The 20,072-nt window shown below is 43.7% G+C and overlaps 1 protein-coding gene across 4 annotated transcripts in view; it reads left to right on the plus strand.

Moving 5' to 3' along the window:
• Positions 1–20,072, plus strand: part of Ints9 (integrator complex subunit 9) — an 83,735-nt gene that overhangs the window by 40,146 nt on the left and 23,517 nt on the right. For all 4 annotated transcript variants that reach the window (NM_001402259.1, XM_087585279.1, XM_087585281.1 and 1 more), the window contains 2 exon segments: positions 12,346–12,466; positions 13,085–13,219. In NM_001402259.1, coding sequence (NP_001389188.1) covers positions 12,346–12,466; positions 13,085–13,219 — 256 coding nt within the window.

Here is a 20,072-nt window from a genome sequence, read left to right on the forward strand (position 1 = left end):
CGCAAAGTAGAAAAGAGGAAAGTGTGGAAGCCAGGGACATAGGAAGGTTCCAAAAGCACAGGCTCATAGGTGGTGACAAGTCCCTGTAATCCCAGCACTCTGGAATGGGAGACAGGAAGACTGAAAGCTATGTCAGCCTAGACTGCATATGCAAGTTCTACAAGTGCTAGAACCCAAGTGCAAGAAAAGAAACTAAAGAAAACTAGCCAGTAAAAATGGAGATGTGGCCCTTGGAAGTGGACATTGGAAGATCAGTGGCCATCCCCAGAGTATAGGTAGAGACTAGATTGCGGGAGGTCAGGTAAAACATATGTACACGGAAGGAGCATGTAGGTGGCTTGATTCCACACCCATGCACTCTGACCTCCCCTGGCAGTGGAGGCCACCAGTCAACCTTGACCTGGCATGTGTCTAACCCAGCAGTGGCTGCCTTCACCTCCAACCCCATCTTCTGCTCTTATCATGGAGAGCCTAGGGGTCAAACTGCTTTAGACTTCCTGAGAATTCCTGATCCCACCCCTTTGTCCAGTTGTCCCGCCCTTCACTACCTTGTCCCCAGAGAATGATGATGATGATGATGATGATGATGATGATGATGATGATGATGATGATGATGATAGCAGTCATCCAGGCTTCTGAATGTCAGCGTCTTACATTTTGCCAGTCTTCCTGTGTGTGTAGGTGAGCTATCCCATTTTTGTGTTCCAGAGTTTAGGCACCTGTCTCCTCTATGTGTTCCTTGTACTCACTGCTTATTTAACCTAGGAATTACTTTTTCTGCCAGACATCATTCTAAATGTGTTTCTGCAGAAGGAACTAGCACTTTGATGACATGTGTGGTGGTGTTACTGAGTTTACAGGAGAGACGTGCCACACAGAGGGTGGGTAACTTCCCCCAGGGTTATCTGCTAGCTGTAAGAGGTTCTGACTTCTTAGGTGACTCAGGCTACAGAGTCCACATTCAAACCCTCAGTCAGTCAGTCTTTGAGGGCATGTCCTGCAGTCCCCCTTGTGTGGTAGAGAGGGAAGTAGGTGTTCTGTCCCCTTTTCTCCTATCTTGCATGGATCTTCTGGGTGTCTCTGGTTGGTAGGATGGTGTGCAGATGTCTCTAAAACATCTGGGAGTGCCATAGCCAGGCTGTCCTGTCTCTGTTTGAATGGCTTCCTTGATCTGGCCACTCCCAAACAGTGGTACATGGTCCCCTGCCCTCTTTATGTGGCATTTACAGTCTCATCTGCCTTTTTCTCAGCCCTTACAGTACCTTGAGCACGCTGGACCACATGGGACCTCAGATCCTGACAACCTCCCCCCTTAAAGAAGTCTTAGGGCTGTTTCTTCTTTCCCTGTAGTAGACCACGTGTGCCTTGACCTCCTTTACTCATTTCCTCTTGTTTGTTTATGTTCTGATGTACTGAGCTGCAAATAGTTTTGGCACATCAGAAGTGGTATTCAAAGGTCAGTGTTCCTGATTTCCCAAGTCCTGGGCCAAGTCTTAGGAAGTTCTGAGTCTTAATTTGCCTCTTCTGTGACCTTCAGCACAAAAAGAGGCATTTTCCCCCTTGCTACCCATTCTTTTTAAAACATAACAACATAACTGGCTCCCAGAGTCATGTTAGTATGTATTAGGAAGAGAGTGAATGGAGCTTGAAAGAAGAGAGCCTTAGGTCAGGTGCCTGGGCATTATTCATGAGATGCTCAGCAAATCTCTGTAGGAGGAAGTGTTAGCTAAAACAGAGCCACCAGTGTCTCATCTCACCACTGGTGGGTAAAGGGTAGAAAGGGAAAGGTACCTTGGAAGAGGTGCAGAGATCTGATATGTACGCTGCTGAAGACAACCAGTGTGCACTCAGGCCCTGACCAGGGCTTTCATTTTGACTTCGAGACACATGACGGACCTTAGCTATTGATGGCAAAGGGGACAGTCTAATTATGCAGAGTGATAAAGCAAAAGCCCCAGGGCTGTCTTTTTTCTATCCTGAATAAACTCAGCACAAATTTTAGAACTGGCATTGAGATGGAAGCACTCTTTGAGCTGGTGATGATTCCTTAAGGAAAGCACATGTCCTTCAAACATGGTTTCTCACTTCAGCATCTTCCATAAAGCCAGGCACCCAGTGTCTATCCATGACCCCGTGCTGCAGGAGAGGGAGGCAGGGACAGGCAGATCCCAGGGGCTGGGGGCCTGCAAATCCTGCCTAAACAGTAAGCTCCAGGTTCAGTGAGATAGAGGACATCTGGCATCAATCTGTGGCTCTACCCTCCCACACATGGCGAGCACATCTGTGTGTGCACACAGGAGGGTGGGGATGCCCTTAGACTTTTTAGTAAAAGAAGTAGAATTTTTTTTTTAAGTTCCTTATTTAATTGGGCCAGGTTGTAGGAGTGCGTCATTTGGTCAGCTGAAGGAGTTCTGCGGACACCTGGGGTGCTGTCACAGTCCCGTACTGAAGCAGCTGGAGCACGCCGAGCGTCTCGCTGTTGAGGGTGTGAACTGCCAAATCTACCCTTTTTTCTTTCAGGTTTGTTTTGCTTTTTTTTTTTTTTTAATAAGTTCAAATCTGACTGTTTTATAAGTGATTTTTCAAAGTTATTTTTAAGTGCTGGCTTACACATTAAAATAATGCCCCGTGTGATTCAAGCAAATCACTGGGAGTCAGATTTGAGACTTGAAGATTTACTTCAAACTACATAGAGATTCTCAAAATAGATCTTGGTCGAGTGCCTGAAATTAATGCATCTAAGTAGCTTGAGTTAGTAAGAAGGCCATCAAGTAAAGAAAACAATAAATTAAACATTTTCAAGCTCATTGGTCAAAAAAACATCTGACAAATTCTCTTAAATCATTTGAAGTTGGTTTGAATTAGCATTTGATTTATTATTAGGATGTATATTCAAAAATCCTATTACTCTTGCTTTTGACAGTTGTGTGACTTCTTGCCTTAGTTGACATGTCCCTAAAATTTATGTAGAAGACATTAACCATCCGTCTTAATTTTGACACTACAGTTTACTCTTCCAGAAAAAAAAAAGATGCAGTTTTGAAGGGAAGGAAAACCCATGTAATAGAATTTTCTCAGTTTCACCTTAAAATTTAGATTTTTTTTTTTTAATGAGAAATTTTAAAGCAAAATATTCCACAAAAGAAAGTGCTTTGGTGTCTGGTATTTTTAATATAAATGTTTTATAAGAGTAGAATCCTTCATCGTAATTAATCATAAGTCATGATAAGGCATTTCTAGGTATGGCGGTGTGCACCTGTGAAGTCTCACAGCTGGGAAATAGGGAGCAGAGGCAGAGGAAAAGTTTAAGGGCAAGCTGAGCCCCAGTGAGATTCTGCATTTACAAAAATGATAAAAATGGTAAGCTATTGTCATAATCATCTCTGAAACATTAAGGAATTAAGAACAGAAGAAGAAGGCTCACCCCGCAGGAGACTTTTAAATGCATGTTAAAGCCGTTATTCTTTTGCTCTGACATTCCTTGGCTATTTGCTGAGGAATTTATCAGGTCTGACTGTATAATAGGAAGAACTTGGAAGTGTGGGCGTAGAGGTCACACAGACTGGAGTTTGAATTTCAGCTCTGTTTCTTGTACCTGAGTCAGGTCGTCTCTTTGGGCTCAGTTTCCACATTTGTAAAGTTGAGAGGATTGCCAACCACCATTGGAGGTGCTGAGTGGACCAAATGGGTACTATGGGTGACATTTTTAAGCTGTTTGCCTGTTTAAGCAAGACATTTGGAGGTGTAGTTTGAGTGAAAATGTCCCTCAAGGCTCACGTATCTGAACGTTTGGTCCCTGGTTGTTTGTAGAGTTGTAGAACCTCTAGGAGGTGCAGCTTCCCTGGAAGAAGTCCATCACTGTGGAGCAGAACTTTCAGGGAGTGCGGTCTTACTGCTCACCTCTGGGGGCTGACTTTATAGGCTCTCCCTACTTCCTGCCTGGTCTCTCTGCTTCCTGTGTTTTAGCTTCCTGCCTCTGCTGCCTCTACAGACTCTGTCCTCCAACCCTGTGGAACCAACCATAAGCCAAAATAAACTTTTATTTTCTCCCGTAAGTTGCTTTTGGCCATGGTGTTTTATCACAGCAACTAAATTGTGACTAATCCACTTATAGCAACCAGAGCACACCTGCCTTCCAGCCCTAATTCATCATAGATGCCACCTTTTTTGTTGAGAGCAAGTGGACAAAGGAAGCTGTTTCTAAGCCCACCTGTTTAACCTTGTCAGTGATGCTTTTTGAGATGTGATGATTTCCTTCCATAAAATACATTAAAAAAAAAAAAACCCTCTAAGTGCACATACATTACAGTTTTAGAAGTTAGCCATGGAGAGGGCTCTTTAAGGCAGATCCTCACAGGATGATTGTGCTTTGATAGAGTCAGCCTTGTGATCCCAGACCCATTGTTTCATGTTGTCAGTAAGTTAGCCTTTGAGGGACCAATACATGTTTCCCAAACTCCAAGGATATTGATGAAATAAAACCTCTCTATTACTTCCTACTGAGACTCAAAGTTAGTGTGGTTCTTCTGTCCGTGAGTCTGTCCTGCTCAGCAAGTTCACTTCAAAAAACAAATGAGCTCTTCCTCCCCTCTTACTTCTCTTTTACTCTTTGTTCTCTGTTCTTGCCCCCTTGCCCCCTCCCACCACATGCCCATGGCCGGCCGCCTTGCCTCTCTTCTTTTACTCTTCTCTCATTAAACAAATGATGAAGCAGAGTTGTGTTGTTTTCAGGGACTGTGGAGTTGAAGCAAAGATCTTCTGGACTCTCTTGGAAGGTGCTTGCTCTTCACGCTGTGCCGTAGTGATCGCCGTTGTTCTTTCTAGAAGTAATTTGGTCTAAAACAAAAATCAGGATTATAGTATTTCCGGTTAATATTGAGAAATGTGTGGTTTTGAGGCTTTGTTTTTGATAAGCTCGGTACACAGCATCAAGCCGACCTCCAATCCAGCGCTGATGTCAAGTGGTCTTTATTGAGGGTAGACACAGTTTCTGCTTCTCCTGTTCTTTTATTCTGCTCTCACATTCTGTCCATTTGTTCAGCAAACACTTAGAACCCAATCAATGTGTTCATCGGCTGCCTTTAAGTAATCCCTATAGACCTGAAGGTCTTAACTCTTTAACAAAAACCCGCCGTCTTAGGTTGCTGCTCGAGCTTCTAAGATGTGGGAAGAGGCAGCGAACTTTGGCTCAATGTCAGTGGCCCAGGGAGGAAGTTTATCAGGCACTCAAGTGCGATAAGAAGGAATGAAATGATGAAATCTTTTAGAAGTACTTATGAAAAATTTAGACTATGAAATTTTGACTTTGATAAATTAGAAAGCCAGAAACAGAACCAGTTCCCTCTGGGTTTCCTTATCCTACTTATCCTAAATCAGCTAATAATCCTAATGGCTTTAAGTGGGTCTGTAAGTGCCCTGCCATAAGCGTGACCTCACATACACATAGGAGTTTTAGGGAAAGCTCAGTCTGAGGAAATGTAAGGAGATAGGTAGATGACAGGGTGACCCAGTGTCTAGGGACAGTAAAGAAAGTATAAACCAGAGTGGGTTTTGGTAGGGGATCACACTTGACGAGTAACTACCAAGTACCCAGCACTGGGACACATCTGTGAAAAAGCTATCCTCAGAGCTTAAGACATGCAGCCCCTGCACCAGCCTACAGCCTAGGGGTAAGACTCTGTAGGCCCTGTTGGTTCAAATAGCAAGAAACCATACTGGGACAAGTGATGGGCTGAACAAAAATAGCCAGCTTGGTGAAAATCAGCTATTGTACACAAGAAAGAGACCAAGAACATTTGACTGGGCCTAATTTTAGACTTCTGTCTAGCCAATAAAAAGATCCCTAGATGATTTGTGAGAATGTAGTTGCCAGACTTTTATGAAAAGAACTTCTAAACATTTCTAGGTAGAGAAATGATAGGTACTTTGAGATCTACAAGACATAAACAGTACATAAGGTTCTAGAATAGACTATCCTAAAGAATTTAGGCTTTGTTGTGTGTATCTGTGGTATACATACACACATGCATACATGATATATGTAATATAAATATATGTATGTATGTATGTATGCATGTATGTGTTTAGAGTTTATACTCATGAATTCAACTGCTAATGGAAAGTATTCAGGAAAATATCACTCTAAACTGAACATCATTCCCTGACAGGAAAGCCATCTACATTACGCTATTATATGGTCAGTAAAGTAGAGGTTACCCAAAGTGTAGTAGGCCTGTCTATCATAATGGCATACCCTGCTGAGACAGGAAAATTGCTTTATTGAGTTCTGAAGTTCAGGCCTACTGTCAGTTATATGGCAAGACTTATCTCTAATTTTTTAAAGAATAATAAGAATGTTGGAGAGTTTGTATATGACTGTGTAAGCACTGTGCTGTTTTATAGACGTGCATCTACAGGTTCTGGTATGTGCCAGGGGTTTCTGAAACCAGTCCCCTGTGAACCTGAGGAAAATTAATTTGTCTGGGTGGTAGTGGCAGGCACCTTTAATTCCAGCACTTGAAAAACAGTGACAAGACTCTGTGAGTTCAAGGCCCTCCTGGTCTACAGATCTAGTTCCAAGACAGCCAGGCCTACACAGTGAAACCCTATCTTGAAAAGGAAGGGAGGGAGGGTCAGAAGGAGGAAGGAGAAAGTGAAAGAAAAGGAAAATTTATATGTTCACTTTATGTCAGTTATTTGCTGTTGTCTGTAAGGAAGAAATTTTTCCCTCAACTTAGAGATAAAGAGAAGAAATGTGGTTAAGTAAATGCTTAATATTTCAACTAAAGGAAGTAAAAGTCCATCTTAGATATAAAAAGCAGTCTGTGTCTAATTGTTCAGTACAACTGGGCTTTATGAAAATGGCCTTGAGAATGCCTGAGGAAAGCTGTATGTAGTCGGGTCTTTAGTGGAACACAAATCTCTACGTTCCTCAAGCTGGTCTCAAACTCAAGGGCTCAAGTGGGTCTGCCCTAGCCTCCTGCATTGCTGGGACTTCAGATGTGGGTCACCATCATGGCTCCAGCACTGTCCAGTGCTTCTCCATTTCTGCATCGCTCAGCAGGCTTCAGGTAAACTCAGGTCCATCCGGAAAGAATCACTTGCAGGCTCACCTAATGTTGACCTAAGGCGCCTCAAGTCCTTCCCCTGTGTGCCCATCAGGTGAACATTTTATAACATGGTAGCTGCATACATCAGAGTATGCAGAAACAGAAGAAGAAAAAATGAGCATTCTGAGTGCCTCTCTTGGAATCCATCGTTTTTCTCATATTCTGTTCAGGAGAAGCAAGTAGGTGGTCCATGCTCAGGGAGGAGCCTTTATAGTATGGTAAATCCAGGATAATGGTGTCATGGGGAGCCCTGTCTAAAGTTACCTAACACAGAACCCTAATCCAGAAAGTCAAACATGAAGCCAGAGTTGGTTGGACTGCTCAGTTTCAGTTGTGCCCACTTGAGCTTTTGTCTGGTGTTTTCTGTGATCCTCGCTCTGTGTGAGCGATCTCCAACCTTACTTGCTGGTGCAGGTGAATTCAGATAGTATGCAGCAGCATTTAGGATTGCTGGTTTTTCCCCTTTCTGGGAATAGCCATGGTGTGTGTTTGTGTGTACATGTGTCTGTGTTGTTTGTATTGAGTACTCTAGCAGCATATACAAAATGAGAAAGACGTTAGTTAACTCCATTTGTGACATGACAGAATCAGGTAGAAGGTGCCTTGCTATTTTGGTGTATATTAGTCAAACTAAAAGTAACAGCGTGCTTAACAAGCGTGCTTCCCTCACCGCAGTGCTCTACTGAACTATTGGCAGAAACATGGAGGAGAGGTTTCTGTGTAAAGTGCTGTCTGCTGTTTCTCTAGATGCTATTGGTAAGGTTATCTGAAAATATGTCTGGATTTTCACAAACCTTTTATGCAACTTTAATGGCTTTGCTTTCCAACTTAAAAGACCCCAGTATGTTCTCTAAAATTAGACCCCGAGTTACCAAAGACGAAAACAGTAGATACTTGCGGGGTGCCTCCCAGCCTTGAAAGAGCAGTGGCAGGGGCACAGAGTAGGACTCTGGTGTGGCTTTAAGGTCTGAGAATCTCAGGACATTCTAGCTCTAACTGTACTGAAATGCTGATGATAAAATGTCCTAAACAGGATCTTGCTCTTTCTGAGGGTAAAAGGCTGCTAGTTTAGGTGACTGACACCTGTAGCCTAGCAGCAGGGGATTAAGTAATGTGACCTGTGTTCTATCTCAGCAGGAACTGCTCCCCTCTTCAGCCTGCTAGTCTTCACCGGAAGAAAAGGGGACACTTAGAAAAGTGATTATAGAGTTTATTACTAAGTTGTAAAAAGTGTCCTATGAAAGCTATCTAAGGGGAAAGCGGTTAGATCCTAAGCAGGGAAAGGGAAAAATTCTTCTAAGTGGAGAAAGGCAAAAAATTCTAGTTAAGGGAAAAATTCCTCTCTAAGTGGGGAAAAGCAAAAACTTCTTGTAAGGGAAAAAAAAATTCTCTCTTCTCTTTGTCCTCAGTACTTATACATCTTTCAGAATACATGATCACATGTTACGAAGTTCATCATAAGTTCACACACAAAAACAAGTCATAACTTGAAATAGAAGTTTACAACAGAACGTTTGCATGCATATTCATCAGGAGTAATTGTCTGACTAACCATCCATCCCCTGTCACAGCTCCACAGGTTCACTGAAGGTTTAAAACCATAACTAACTCATTAGTGAAGTTTTGTATAGATAAACCCAGTCAATATTTTATCTTCTGTCCTAGCACCTATAATAAATCATTAGTTCCCTTTTTATGACCTTTGGTTAATTGTTTTACAACCTCTTGGAATGTGCTCTGAGTAGGAGAAAGTCTGGTTACTCTCTAAGAGCAGTTAACTGGTGACACATAGGAGACTGGCAGAGTTCTCACTACAGTTTTGACTATCAGAAAAGGAACTAATAGCAGTCCCACTGTAAAAGAGCTTAATAAGCACTGATATAATTCTAGGAATTCCTACAGGATCATCATTAGGACTAAAGAAGTCGTCTATTTGTCTATGTAGCATGACTACGAGATAGTACATCTTCATAGATCTGCAGAGATCTGCTCAAAGGGGTGGGCCATTAGTTAATGATTGTTATATATGCTTAATAATAACAGGGAAAGCATCTTAATGGCAGGGATCTTTCCTAAAATAAATTCTCCTGCGGCCTCGCCTAATATGAGTGAATCTGTCAAACCTGTCGCAGATTATATAATAATCTGAAGCAGGCCATCTCAGGAAGATCACCTGCTAGTTACTAGCTTGTCCCATTATGGCTCCTGACAGATACTTCATTGTGCTTGAAATGTTTCCTTAGGATTCAGTCCCTGCCTCCAACTGTCTACTGACATAAGACTGTTTAATCTCCAGCAGAGTGACCTGTGTTGACAAAGCTGCTACAGACTTCTGTCCTAGCAAAAAAGAAAGCACATGCTGTTTCAGGATGGTAAAAGTGCCAGGTATCAAGTGGATAAGGAGACATACACAGGGAAAGTAGTTGTGAGTCTCGCCTTGTGTGTGACTTCTTAGTCTCCTAGAGAATGGAGCCAGTTGCAGGAGAGCCGTATAAAACATACTCACCTGAAAGAAACACTGTGGGCTGCACTCTGCTCCTCTAGCCACACCCACTGTAGCCTTCCAGCTCTGGCCTGGAGTCAGAGTCTGCCTCCCATGCAGCCCAAAGAAGAAGTCATCATTTTTCCTGTTAGGCAGCCTGGGAAGCCAACCACTAGACCCTGGTGGTGGGAATTTCAAGGGATCTAAGGATAGGTAGTCCCTTGGTTTCTTTCTCAAGACCCTGCAGAGGGAGTTCAGAGTCACTGCCACTCCTCAGAGCCTTGCTCTGGGTTGAGGGACAATGCATGTGCTACCTGGCCATGGTACTGCAGTGCGGCTCATTTGGGTTGAAATGGAGCATGTCTGGATGTCTCTCCCATCTTCCCACCATCACATGGTACCTCTCTTAGAGATCTACATAGAATACATCCAAGAGCCTTGAGTTTTACTGAGTATAGGGAGAATCATTAGAGTACAGATGTGTGTGTTGCCGAGTGTGTATGTGTGATCGTGAAACCCTCTGCTGCTCCCTGTGTTTGGGGGAAAGTATAGCCTAATGGATGGATTCAGTTCACCAGGAGTGCATTAACCGAGACTGTTCACTCAGGCTCACACAGGTTAGTCTTCCTGATAATACCTGATGTCTATTTTTAGACAGTATTCGTTCATCAAGTGATGTTTTTGATGGTGGTGTTAAAGGTCACACAGGTCACAGGTCATTCTCTTACTGCCGAGCCTCACCAGTGTTAAACTCACTCTTTCTCAGCCCACTAGTGAAGTTTATTTCTCTTTTGTGAACAGGGAAGAGAATGTGAGATCTGGGTAGAAATGTCTAGTCTGGGGAAGGCTCAGAGGCAGAGCATGATCCACAATATGCAAGGGCCTGGGAGTCCCAACACTGTGGGAAGAAAAACAACATGGACGTAGTTCAAGTTGAAATGTTCTGTGTTAGACTGTGTATATGATCAAGGGCTGGAGAGGCAGCTCGGTGGTTAAAAGAGCCTGCTGCTCTTGCACAGGGCCTGGGTTTGGTGCCCAGCCTCCACATTGGGATATCATAACTGCCTATAACTCCACTTTCAGGGATCTGGCTCCCTCTCTGGTTTTCTTGGTGTCAGCTACTCACATGATGCATATATCTCAGATATTCACACATACACATGAAAAATAGAGATGAAATAAATTTTTAAGTATATATTGTTGAACTTAAAATTTTTGAAAAGAAAGACTGAAATTATTTTGTCCAAGTGCAGCAAGCTTTATTTGGGATATGCCTGGGACTCCCCAGCCTTTCCCTAAGTCAGGATTTTAGAGAGCAGCCCCAGACTTCCTCTTGAGCTTCCTTTTATCAGAGAGATAAAGTGTTCACAGAGAGGATTGGCTTTTTACATTGTTAGAAAGGTACAATGGAAGGGAAGGAACAAAGGGAAGGGAATCATGGGAATGGGGTCCCAAGGTTAGTGTGGGGTGAAAAACATGTTTTGTAGTTTACCTCAGATCTAAGTAACAGGAAGTAACTCTTAATTACAGACAGAAACCTTAACTTGCAAGAACTTAACACTGGAACTTATTCTTTAACTACAAACAGAAACCTTAACCTGACTTAACACAGGACAAACAAGAAGTTATTCTGTGACTACAGACAGAAACCTTAACCTGCAAGGTCTATTGTTCCTGCTTTGGTCTCACAGTATGAAAAACCTTCAAACACTGTTAATAAAATAACTTTTAAAAGGAAGGAAGGAAGGAAGGAAGGGAGGGAGGGAGGGAGGGAGGGAAAGAGAGAGAGAGAGAGAGAGAGAGAGAGAGAGAGAGAGAGATCTGGAGAGATGGCTCAGCAGTTAAGAGCACTGACTGCTCTCCCAGAGGTCCTGAGTTCAAATCCCAGCAACTACATGGTGGCTCACAGCCATCTGTAATGTGACCCTATGCCCTCTTCTGATGTCTGAAGACAGCAACAGTGTACTTATATCTAATAAATAAATCATTAAAGAAAGAGAGAGAAAAGAGAAGAAACAAGCAAAGAAAGATACAAAGAAAGGTGAATGACTGGACAGTCCAGTTGGACTGTAGGGATTATCAGTATAGATTTTAAAAATCATAACTATATGCTGGATAAATAAATTAGAAATAGAAACATAATAGGAAAAAAATCAACAAAATTAAAAGATTTAAAAGTGTGTGTGTATGTATGTGTGTGTATGTATGTATTTTCATGCATATATGTGAGAGTGTGGGTGTTTGTATGCTATGGTACCTGAGTAGTCAGAGGACAACTTTTGGAAGTCAGGTTTCTTGTTTTTTCTACCAGTATGCTCCACACTCCAGGCTAGCTGGCCTGCGGGCTTCCTGCTGGTTCTCCTGTCTCCTTTCCCATCTCACAGTAAGAGTCCTGGGATTACAAGTGCCTACCACCCCATCCAGCTTTTTACGTAGATTTTAGGGATTGAACTCAGGTTATCAAGCTTGTTCAGCAAGTACTATTATTACCCACTGAGCCACTACACACACACTTTTTTTTTAGTCAATAAAAATTGACAATCTTGTCTTGGATTGACACACACAAAAAAGAGCAAAAAGTCAACTTATTAGAATCAGAAAGAGACAATAATACTGACTTTATATAAAGATTATTAAAGAATTCATGAACAGACCTATGCCAATAAATTGCCCTACTTAAGTGGTCATATTACTAGAATCTCTGTTAATTGATGGCATGCTCAGCTAGCGATTGGCCTTGTGCTGTGTTTGCAGGCTGCTGCCTTCTCCTCTCAAGGATGCAGTAGAAGTGTCAACCTGGAGAAGATGCTACACAATGCAGGAGGTGAACTCTGCCCTCAGTAAAATCCAGCTGGTGGGATACTCTCAGAAAATTGTGAGTGTTTTTGTGAGTGCTGTCAGTTTGTGTGGAGTCCCAAGCTGAGGACCGACCCCAGGGCTAAATCCCCAACCCCTGTAGCTCTCTTTCCAAGCTACCCTGTCACCTTCCTGTGAGCTCCAAGGAAAGAGAATGCCTGTGGATCCCCCCCCCCTCCATGCTTTTCAGTGGTGTGCATTCATCATCCCCATTCCCTGACACCCCTAGAATTGGTTGGTCAGCTGGTGAGGAGTCTGGAGAAAGGCGTCTGTTGCACCCTGTCACCTGAGAAACCAGACATACCCATCTGAGACAAGGCATTGGGAAACTGGGATGCAGCTTACCAGGGGTGGCTTGAAAGCTGACCTAATGATGCGGACTCTGCTGTTGTTGACCTGCAGCTAAACCTAACTAAGGTGGAAAGGGAAACTGGTCTTTGACTCTTGCCCGCCCATTTCCTAACTTGCCCCTGGGCCTGGTGACAGAGCCTGAGAAGGAGCGAGGTGGCCGGCTGCAGGGCTGTTTCCATCACTGCATGCCGCCATCTTTCCATCTGTTTCTACATCTCTGTCGCTTTCCCCTTTAAACTGACTTGTCTTGCTGACAGCGGGCATGTTCTCTGTGTGGTTCTTCTAGGAACTTTTTGGTGCTGTCCAGGTGACCCCTCTGAGCTCTGGCTATGCCCTTGGAAGCTCCAACTGGATTATCCAGTCCCATTATGAGAAAGTATCTTATGTCTCCGGATCCTCCTTGCTTACCACACACCCTCAGGTAAGTTATCTTTTAATCACTACCAACCCATAGATATTTAATTCAAATTCAGAGTGTCTCTAGTGTACTATGAACAGTTTTCAAATCTTCATAGTCTCTTCTGACACTCCAGATCTTTGAGTGAGTTAGACTGTTCAGGAGGGTCTGCTTTCTTCCGAAGGAATTCTGTTGTACTCAGGGTCCCCTCTAGGATGGTGATTCCCAGTCCTTCCAGGACCCTGGCCTGATGTCGGACACAGGACTTGTCGTTTCTCTCAGCATGTACTAACTGCTGAATACCTACCGAGGGCAGGTATCAGGCCCTGATCTCACTGTCAGGATTGAGTGAGCACTAGGCAAGGTCTTTGCTGGTAAATGTCGTCTTCAGTTGAGAGTGACCAGGACAAAGGTGAGTAGATTGGCGTAGACTGCGGTGGAAGTCCCAAGGCCGCACAGCAGCTTTAGTTCTAGAGGAGTGGAGATAGATTAGATTGGACAGTCTGATTGAAACCCAGATGAAAGGGCCAAGTAGAGCTGTGAGGCAAAGCCTGTGGAGATGGCTCATGGAGTCCCTGGAGCAGAACAGGCAGGGCATTGCTGAAGAGCAGAGAAGGCCTTGCGGCTGCACTGTACTGCACAGCCAGGGAAGGAGCAGGGGCTGGTCACTCACACATACCTTCATAGATTGGATCTTTTTATTCACTCTGTGTGTGTGTGTGTGTGTGTGTGTGTGTGTGTGTGTGTGTACTTGTTAACATGGGCATGTGTGTACATATGTATAAAGAAAAGGGTCAAGGCCAGGTATCTTTGCCTGATCCATCTCTACCTGATTTCTTGAGATATGGTCTCTCATGAACTTGAGGGTCACCAATTTTGCTTGAATGACTAACTGACTAGCCAATGGGCTTCAAGGACCCACCTGTCCCCACCCCGCTCAAATGGGCAGGTAGCAGGCATGTGCCGTCAGACTCAGCCTTTAAAGTGGGTGCTAGGGACCAGCACTCAGGTCTTCATGCTCATGCTGCAAGAGCCACTTCCCAAGGCCTTCCTATTGGATGTTTTGTTTTCTTTTATTGAAACAGGGCCTTACCGTGTAGCTCTGGCTGGCTGGCCTGGAACTCACTGTTGAGACCAGGCTGGCATCTAACTGAGGTTGACCCACCCCTGCCTCCCAAGTGCTAGGCTTGAAAACACCAACCCATAGCCACCTCCCGTTAAGTTTAATGTCGCTACTAGGTTTAAGTTAGTCATGCATTGCAGTTACATTTGACAATTAGATATACATAAATATTGTTAGGAATATAATATTTAATCCTCAGCTATTTATAGAGAACTTACTATTGATTTTATAAACACTGGTTCTTTTGAATTTGTAAAGGCAGAATGGTCAAGGTTAGGTAGCCAGTTGCCGAATGTACAGATAACTTGTGGGAGCCCCTGTCACATTTCATCTTTGAAATTTGTTACTTTATGAACGTAACCTTAAGATGTTGCTGTCTGGGGCTGGGGATTTAGCTCAGTGGTAGAGCGCTTGCCTAGCAAGCGCAAGGCCCTGGGTTCAGTCCCCAGCTCCGAAGAAAAAGGAAAAAAAAAAAAAAGATGTTGCTGTCTTCATAATAAAACAGAAGTTGAAGCTTAAACATGAATTGCAGGCCCCTCTGCCTTAGACCTGGAGCCTGGGCCCCCCCGCTTCCTTCATAATTCTGCTCTTCCCTGGTGGCTGCTTTGGTCCATACCACAGCCACCTCATGCTGTCACACAATTGCTTTCCTTGTCCCTGTGCTCTGTCCCTTTGTAGGATTAGTGCTCGCCATACTTCATACAGGAAGTTCTCATGTTGTAGAAGTAGTTGCTTTATTTGTTACAGATAAATGTGTGATTTACACATACATGTACATACACCTGACAGAATGGCTATCTCGAGCTGGTTAGCATTCTCCGTTTTTTAAATAGTAAGAACTCCATGTTCTGTTTGAAACACCAGGCACTACTGCCAGTTTTCTTGGGGCGGGGGGGGGGGGGGGGGGGGCTCTCATGTAACCGAGGCTGGCTTTAAGCTTGATATGTACCTCAGGATGGCTTTGAACTCTGTAATTACAAATGTACTGCCACCCTGGCTCATACATTCTTTTACAACCAAGTTTTATCTCAGGGTCTGGAGGAGACACGTTTCCATGTTTTCCTGTAGCTAGCAGACCTCTAGGCCCTTCCCGCTTATTGAGATCAAAATCCCATCAGTGTCATCACAATCTGCTTCATTGAATCAAAATTTTTTATTGGCAGCTGCTTTCATTCTTGATGTATTCTGCCCTAAAAGACAGAAGGGTAACTTGGCTGCCAGCCGCTCTGATTTGTCCTGCTTAGATCAAAACCTTTACAGTACTGTTGACGTAATTTCCAGTAAATTGTCCTTCCAAGGGCCATAAATTTAAAGGGAAAATAAGGTCTCAAGAATAAGGAGCAACATACCTAAATAACTGGTTTTAATCTTTAGTTGGTTGCTTGTGCTATATGTAACAAAGGGGGAAATAGATTTCTTTTCCTTTACCCACATTTTTGGATTTGTATTGAATAAGTGGGAATAAAGAAGTTTTAGTTTGAACAAAGCACAATGTTCTACAGTAGAAGCCAAGAAACAGTGTCTCTGGAGCTGTACCTGGCCCAGTACTTATTCCTAAAAGGTTTTATTGGGTTACAGACACACCTGTTTGTTTGTGAATCACTTATAATGGCAGGTTTAAAGGTAAATTTCACAGAAAGTCTGCTGTCCTCTGGTCTGCCAGGTTGGAGCCCCTATGAACAGAGAAACACCACACAAGCTGATGAGGTGATCTGTAAACACAGGGGAAAGAGGATTTTCCCTGAGCCAGAGGCAGCAGGAGAGGAGAGGTGGCTTTAAGAGAGCATAGGCAAGACTTTAGTTCAAGAAGCCTTGGTGCTGGGCCAGCAAGATGGCTCAGTGGGTAATGGTGCCAACCCTGATGACCTGAGGTCCCTGGGACCCACGTGGTGAAAGGAGAGAACTGACTCACCGGTTGTCCTCTCACCAGGCCACAAGTGCACACACATCCTCACAGAATAAATACAGACTTCAGTATGATTTTTTAAAATGTAGAGCACTTATTGATGGCCACTATCTTCAGAGAAGGAAAAATGAAGTCAAAGATGCAGTGTGTAGATGGCATTGAGGATGGGGAAATAGGATAATGCATTTGACAAAGAGTTGACAAGGTGAAAGAAAGTAAAGAACATTAGCTAGAAATACAGCCAGAACCTGGGTTGACGGCAAGTCTAGAAACAACCTGGAGAATCATCATACTTTAATTATATAAATAAAAGGCCAGAGACCAGAGATCAATCTGCAGGAAAATGTTTATCAGTAGACTGTGAAAGGAAGAAAAACCACCTTGTGTAAGTGTGGCTAGAAGAAGCCATAGCGGAGAGTGTCCTGAACAGGAAGGAAGGGCACATGTCCTCAGTGCCTGCTCTGCTGGCACTGCCACTCGGGCACCAGGCCCCGCCCCCCCAACGTGGTGCACCTTCCATGGCGGGATGTGAACACACGTCATGATTGCTGCTGCCCTGGTTGTGTGCCGAGTTTGGGTTTTTTTGTTTTTTTGTTTTGTTTTGGTTTGGTTTTTTTTTATTTTTTTATTTTTTTTGGTTCTTTTTTTTCGGAGCTGGGGACCGAACCCAGGGCCTTGCGCTTCCTAGGTAAGCGCTCTACCACTGAGCTAAATCCCCAGCCCCATGTGTGCCGAGTTTTAAAGGGAGTGCTTTTTGCAGTCCCTTAGATGACGATTTCTTAGATGCAATCTGTCATGAACCATACTTATTTGTCAAGGACTTTCTACTCTGTTCTTTATTTTTGATTTTTTTAAAAGACATGGCCCCTTATAGAGTGCTCTCACTGAGTCTGACATAATCATGTGACCTATAAACTATTAGTGAATTTTGTTCTTTATTCTGCCCTTTACTTCCTTCTTTTTAATCTTTGGTTGCTGTGTGAGGGGGTATGGAGTATATATTTATCTATCTCTTTTTCTTTCGGCACATGAAAGAGAACGTGCAGTACTGTGCTGTCTGCATTTCTCTAGCTGGTAGTTTCCTAAGGTGCTGTTCCCAGTCTGCTCCTAGTCACGTCCATCTTGTTGCACACGACAAGACCTGTGGTTGTTCTAACTGAATGGGTTACATGAGGTGCTATCCGCATGTTTCCTTCATCAGCTCTTGCCAACACCTAGACCGAGTTTATATCTTAGCCTTGTTCATGCTCTTGTAAATGTGTATTCCTTCCATAAATCTAAAGAAAATATTGTAAATTTAAAGCCCCTAAAACTGTGGCTCAGATCTGAGGTGGCCACTGGGTTGGTTGGTTTGATTTTCTTTCATTGACAATTTTCTTCTAAGTTTTCCCAAAAGTTCTGTTGCTGATTGTTGGTTGGTTTTGGTTTTGGTGCAGTACTTGGATGTGGATGTTCTACAGTGAAAGCTAAATACCATGTAACTGGAACAAGGGCCACAGGAAAGCTGAGCCTCAAAGTCCCTCAGTCTTTGGTACTGCTGGCTCAGTTACGGCCCCTTGGAAGCCAGGAGAGGATCAGTGCTGGCTGGCCTCGGCGTGGCTGGCCTCTGCATGTCTTTCTCCATTGTTTGTCTCATTTATGTGGACGTTGTCTCTCCTCAGAGTATTTCATTCTCTCAGAAATAATGTGTGCTGCCTAAGTGCGTTCCTGTGTGTGCATGTTAATTTCCTCCTTGAGTCAAAGCTATTCCCTAAGCCCCACCCTTAGCGGTAGAGTGCGAAGAGGCAAGAGAAGGTGCTGGGTGTGGCCTTTACAGAAGTTCTGATGGGGAAAGCTCTCCTCCACAGTGCAGCCGGACAGCGTTGTAAGACCAGAAGTCCACTGAAGTCTAGGGCTAGGGAATGGGGGAGCTCATCAGAGTGTGGGGTTTGAATTGGTTTGTGGGGGCAGAGCTGTACTTTATGGTTGGGGAAGTACTTCTTCCTTCCCTAGGCAGTAAATCCTTACCCATTTCATCTGTAGTCTTTTAACTTTTGTAAAGGATCTTGAGATTCCCCACACTGTTGCTGACTACTGGTTTCACTTTCTCTCAACCAGGCTGCCATTTCTCCTGTATATTTCAGTCTGTAGTCTTCTGCACACTGGCTTGCTTCTGGCTGGATCCTGTTTCACATCTAAGAGTAAAATCAGGACTTCACCTTAGGGGCCTTGTTCTGCATTTTCTCTTGGCCGTCACTGTCTTCTATAAGAGTTGTTATGACCAAAAGCCAATCCCTGTTTCAGGCTGCTGACTTCTTGTTGCCCATCCTGTCCATAGACAAAGCATTTTGATCTTTTACCCTTTTCCAGTTATACTTTCTCTTTTTAGTACTGGATTCTGCACATGCACACACAGGCATACACACCTTCATGTGCACATGTGTGTACACACACACCACTGCACTTGACACACACAAAAACATAGAGGTCAAGTGGAAAGTCAAGGAGCCTGTTGGGAGTAAAGGAGGACAGAGGATACGTGAATCCGATCAATGTGGATTGTACATGTGAAGGGGAATGTCACAGTCAAACCTGTTACTTTGTAAGTCAGTGTGTGCTTATAAAAGTAAAGTTAGCCATGTGGTGGTGCATGCCTTTGATCTCTGCACTCGGGAGGCAGAGGCAGGCAGATTTCTCTAAGTTCAAGGCCAGCCTGGTCTACAGAGAGAGTTCTAGGACAGTCAGTTAAAGTTACTTGTTAGAGGACAAAATTTGGTACAGACAGCTCTCACTAACCTTAGTTTTGGTTTTTGTTTTTATTTTATGCATATAAATGTTTTGCCTGCAATGTATGTGTGTCTGTGCGCCATGTGCAGGCCAGGTACCTGCAGAGGTCAGAAGAGGGCATCAGATCCCTAGAACTAGAGTTATGGATGGTTTTGAGTCATTGTGTAGGTGACAGGAGCTAAACCCCAGTCCTCTGCAAGAGCAGCTGGTGCTCTTAACCCCGAACCATCTTTCCAGCCCCCTGAGTGTAGAGTCGTCACCATTTTATTCCATCAGTTTATAGCCATCAGTCTTTAACTCTTGAGCTGAGCAAGGTAAGGTTTTCTATTTGTGTTTAAAGTATCCCATTTTTTCATTCATTAAGTGCTGTTGACACCAGTGATAGCTGTATTTGCCTTGAAGAAGTACAGACATTTGAAGTGTCACCTGGGGTTGGAGGGTGTCACTAAAGCCTTCTAAGCCCGTATCTGTCCTGGAGCCCTGGGAGTCAAATGAAGCTGACTCTGCTCAGGGCTGAAATTGCAAACATCCGTAAACCAGAACACCAAGTAATGGTTCCAGCTCAGTGGTACTCACACCAGAGCATTATTTGTGGGTTTTTAATTTCCAAAAGATGATATTGATGGCTTAGGCTCAGAGATAATGTGCTTTCAGCGGGGTTTGTCCCCATTGTGTTTTCTTCTGGATCAGTCATTCATTCTTACACTTAGGGGCTATGGCCCTTTCTGACCACCCAGTTAAATCTGCACAAGCATGAAGAATCACATACACCATTTCAGGGAATTTGGGGTCCTCTGAGGTCTACGTCCATCTCCGTCAGTATAGGCTAATGTATATATCAAACTTTCAATCTTAGTACAATGCACTGTTGGGTCCCCTTTGTCACCAGTTCAGTTTCCTTCTGTAAACACAGGATACAGTCCAAGGCTAAGTGTATAGCTACTGTAAAGCCATTGTGCCCCCACCAATGCACACTTCCTTCCTTTTGTGGAAACAGTGGGACATAAGTGTGGACTGAGACGTTCTGCCCAAGAAGGGAAAGGGCTGCTAGACACATAGTAAATATCTGAGGAGAGGAAACA

Source organism: Rattus norvegicus, chromosome 15 (assembly GCF_021556685.1).
Source record: "Rattus norvegicus strain SHRSP/BbbUtx chromosome 15, alternate assembly SHRSP_T2T, whole genome shotgun sequence".
NCBI lineage: Eukaryota > Metazoa > Chordata > Mammalia > Rodentia > Muridae > Rattus > Rattus norvegicus.